Genomic DNA, 4,143 nt, shown 5'->3' with positions numbered 1-4,143 from the left:
CTATTCTATTTTTATACCTGCTTTGTATTTCTAGACTCATCACAATAACTTAGATTCATATATGAATATACTACAAATCACAAAACACATACAACATCTTAACATTTTTGTACAATATATTTTATTTAAAAAAAAATAATAATTATGCTGTCTCCTTTTCCACTGGCACAACGTCCATTTCCTCTCCTATCTCGATGATCTCTGCAGCTCCAAGTTCCAAATTATCTGTAATTTAAATACAGTTAATTTGACAAACTTATATACAGTGCAAAACCAAACTGTACATTTCAATATTCCAACAAGAAAAAAGTTTAGTTTTATACATCATAAACAAAAATAAACAAAACTGTCCTTACGTACGTACCATCTTTTATAAAATCGAGAGCAGCCTTTGTCCCTTCCAACTCCCCTTCCATCTTTTTTATTGTTCCCTGAGCTTTTGCCAGCTCTTTTTTTAGGTATTTTTTTTCTGCATCCATTCCAACGAGTTTCACCATCACCTTGTCACCCAACTCGGTCAGCTCGTGGTACACTTTGCCTCGCGTTACTGCCTCATCCAACATTGAATACTGCACAAAACAACACACCAGCATTTACTTAAAACAATTACAAATACATAATCTTGCACCAGCATTAAAAACTAAACCGATTTGTTTACCAACATGCAAAGTACATATAACGTTACTACTTACCGCTAGTAAGCGAAACTGGTCTCTAATTTTCACGTACTCCTCTCCTTTCACCCAAGTCATTTTAGATGGACTTTTTAGTGCTGCCATTTTTTCTGCAAGAACATTTTATCAATGTAATACAAACGAGTCAACTCACGCTTATACTTAATCTATAAATGTACAAAAATAATACTTATCTTAGCGAAATTAAAAACACAGCTTACCTCGATAATGTAATCTCCGATCTGACAAGTAGGTTTAAATTTGAAACTTATATAGGGGGCCTAACGATTTTCTGTATGTCTCAGCCAATCACACTTAAAAAAACAAATATTTTAAAAGTAATTATATTTAAAGAATTACAAATTACGCTATTGGGACACACCAGAGAAACAACTCTCAATTTTTAAATAACAGGTAATCAACTTTCTATTTTTATACCTGCTTTGTATTTTTAGACTCACTCATCACAATAACTTAGATTCATATATGAATATAGCCTACTACAAAACACATACAACATCTCAATTTTTTTTTACAATATATTTTATTTAAATAATAATAATAATTATTATTGAGCTGCCTCCTTTTCCACTGGTATCTCTGGCTTCATTGCAACGTTCATTTCCTCTCCTATCTCGATCTCTGCTGCTCCATCAAGTTCCAGATTAGTAATTTAAATACATGCAGTTAATTTGACAAACTATACAGTGCAAAACTGTACATTTCAATATTCCAACAAGAAAAAAAATAAGTTTTATACAAAATAAACAAAACTGGAAGCTTTAACAAGTTTTTCAGATGCTTAACCATGTTTTGTATGTGGTGAAAAGCGGCAAAAATGCCAAAGGAAACGCTCAAAGTAAGTGAAAAGTTTGTGTTTTCCTTCATGTGTGAGATGAAGTCCATCATGTTTGTATAGGTGTTGTAGTATTTTTCCATTTTTGAGAAATGGTGATGTTGTGTTTAGAAACACAATGTTATTTGTTTGCATAGTCCAGCGCTGTATCATGTTGTTGTACTGTTTGACTGTTGTTTTCATTGTGAAGTCATCTGTAAGTCGCGGCAAGACAGAGCTGATTGCAAAGTACAGAATGTGAGGATTTGCTTGAGAGATTCTTGATATTAGTGTTTTCATTCGCTGGAAGACAAATAATGGAGATGTTCCACTGGCAATGTCATTTGTTCCGATGTGGAGGATAACCATTGCATTGCTGTGTATTGTCTCAAAGTGGTACATGTGTTGTTGCTCAGATCTCAGAAGAGTAGTTCCTGGATGCACCCAGCATTTTGCAGCTGGAAGGTAGTTCTCAATATCCCGACACATGGAGTCTGTTAGGAAGCAGACCTGTAGACCTGTAAGAGAGAAGAAAAAAGTTTTTAATATATTTAAAATAAAGCACAAATTTATTGCATACATTGCATATTGCATTTATGTGGTTGGTTTACCTTGGGGTATGTTGAAAGTTATTTTGTTGATTGTAGATGTTATGGGTGTTCTGTCTATAGAGAGATAGAGAAGATTAGAAAATAGTGCAGAAATAGTATGTGTAATGTAAGGCTGTATGAGATGTGCTAGTGCTATGTTAAGTTACCTTGGTGATCCATAGCTGACATGAAGGTGCATCAGAAGTAGTAGTAGTATGGGGTGGAGTTAAGAAGGGGGCAGTCGGGGTAAGAAAGAAAGAAGTAACCCAATGCGCTTATGTGGAAGGAACCAAAAGAAATGTGTCACAGGAAACAGAAATGGGAGTTTTAGGGTATAAAACAAGATTAAAGTAATGAACTACATTATTAGTGGGCAAGGTATTTTTTAGCTTTTACTATGTAGACATATTGACATGAGTAGCCTACATATAAGAACTATAGGCCTATAGTTATATGACATTCTAAACAATTTTAACATTAAATTCCCTTTTTCGTTTTAATTCACTCCTGCCTAACAGCTTTAAAGATGATACACATACATTTTCGAAACTTCAAACAACCATTCCAGCACAAGACATGCACGGATAAAAAAAATAATAACTGAAATACTGACTTGACAAGGACTTTGCCATTGACGACCTTTACCGTATGATATTTAGCTGCCAAGCAAAAAATAAACTAATAAAAAAGCCGCTTAGCACACTCACATATCACCTAAATCAACTAAAAAAAAAAAAAAAAAAAAAAAAACCTTATCCCCTCCACTCACATTGACCTCCAGAATACTTTAAACCATCTTTCACATTAAAAGGTATAAAAAAATATCAACATTTCGTGCAAAAATAACAGATTTGATTTCTGGAGAAATCACATTCTCCAGCAGAACCTGTAATCACAACTAGCCTTATCAATTATTTTATTGCCTAATAACAATAAAATGAATACTTAATATTTAAACATCGTTAGCATTTGTCAAAGAGAAAATCACATTAAGCCAATTAAACCTCAACACCCTGTTAAGTGTCGATAAAAATAACATTATTTAATCATCGTAACTCACCGTGTGTAATGTCTTCAAATTGTTGTCGTCGTTGTTGTTGTCGTTGTTCCTCTTGTTGTCTTGAAATATCAGAATAAGTATTTTGAGTTGTGTATCTCTGTATTTGCTGAAAGCAAAAGGGGACGTATAGTTTACAGCATTTGGTTTTAACCCAGCAAGGAGCATCTTTTAAAACAAATTTTTTTTAAAAGATGCTCCTTGTTGAATTCAGAAAAATTAAGTAATGTTTGGCCTGTAGTTGATATTTATGCACATATTTCACTTGAATTATAAGCTACAAATTATATTCATTTAATAATTATTTACAAGTTAAAAAAAAAAGAGATGTAAAACCATATAACACTATTAGCCTACATGTGTATTGAACATTTAATTTATATTGAAATATCCGAAATAAAACCAATCAAATCAGGCCCTATCTTACACATGCCAAATGTTTAAAATAAAAGGATTACAATTTAAAAGATTATTATTGTGTACATAAATATATGTGGAATCCGGCTTGTCCCGTAGATGGTCTGCTCACGCGCTTTAACCTCGCGCACGAGCAGATCCATTTGCGCTCTGGAGACGCGTTCGGTCTTTCCACTATCAAATTCCGTCATGTAAATAGCGAATCCTGGTGAGCGCAACTGGCATTTAGGGGAATGGGAGACGAGACTCTAATTGGTTTAACGCACGCAAATCCCCCCCCCAAAAAACCCATTACTCATTAAGAGAATAGGGCGCGCTCTGCGCTTTAGACCATGCGCTCGCTTAGATCGTTAAAATAAGGCCCTTAACGTTGAAGGTCGTCCCTGCTCGATGTGATTTTTTTTTTTTACCTTTATTTTATTAAAATGCACCCAAATGCTACATCGTTTGCATGTTCCTCATCTTGTTTTCTGACCCGGTAATGGATTATCTTTTCGCCACAATGCTCGACCACACAAGCTCTCCATAAAGCAGCTGTCAACATTGAACATTGAAAATAAGGGAGATTTC

The 4,143-nt window shown here is 34.2% G+C and overlaps 1 protein-coding gene across 1 annotated transcript; it reads right to left on the bottom strand.

The window, feature by feature from the left end:
- Positions 1-552: 552 nt before the first annotated feature.
- On the bottom strand, positions 553-3,392 carry LOC311285713 (uncharacterized protein; the record flags this gene model as incomplete). The annotated part of the gene is made up of 4 exons (XM_084435750.1): positions 2,267-3,392; positions 2,121-2,174; positions 1,842-2,027; positions 553-569 (listed from the first exon to the last, which is right to left on the bottom strand). The coding sequence occupies exons 1-4, from the start codon at positions 2,286-2,288 to the stop codon at positions 553-555; spliced, it is 279 nt and encodes a 92-aa protein (XP_084291876.1). The 5' UTR covers positions 2,289-3,392.
- Between the last annotated feature and the right edge of the window lie 751 nt (positions 3,393-4,143).

Source organism: Rutilus rutilus, assembly GCF_951802725.1.
Source record: "Rutilus rutilus genome assembly, contig: SCAFFOLD_81, whole genome shotgun sequence".
Taxonomy (NCBI): domain Eukaryota; kingdom Metazoa; phylum Chordata; class Actinopteri; order Cypriniformes; family Leuciscidae; genus Rutilus; species Rutilus rutilus.
This window is presented reverse-complemented; position numbering and strand designations above follow the sequence as displayed.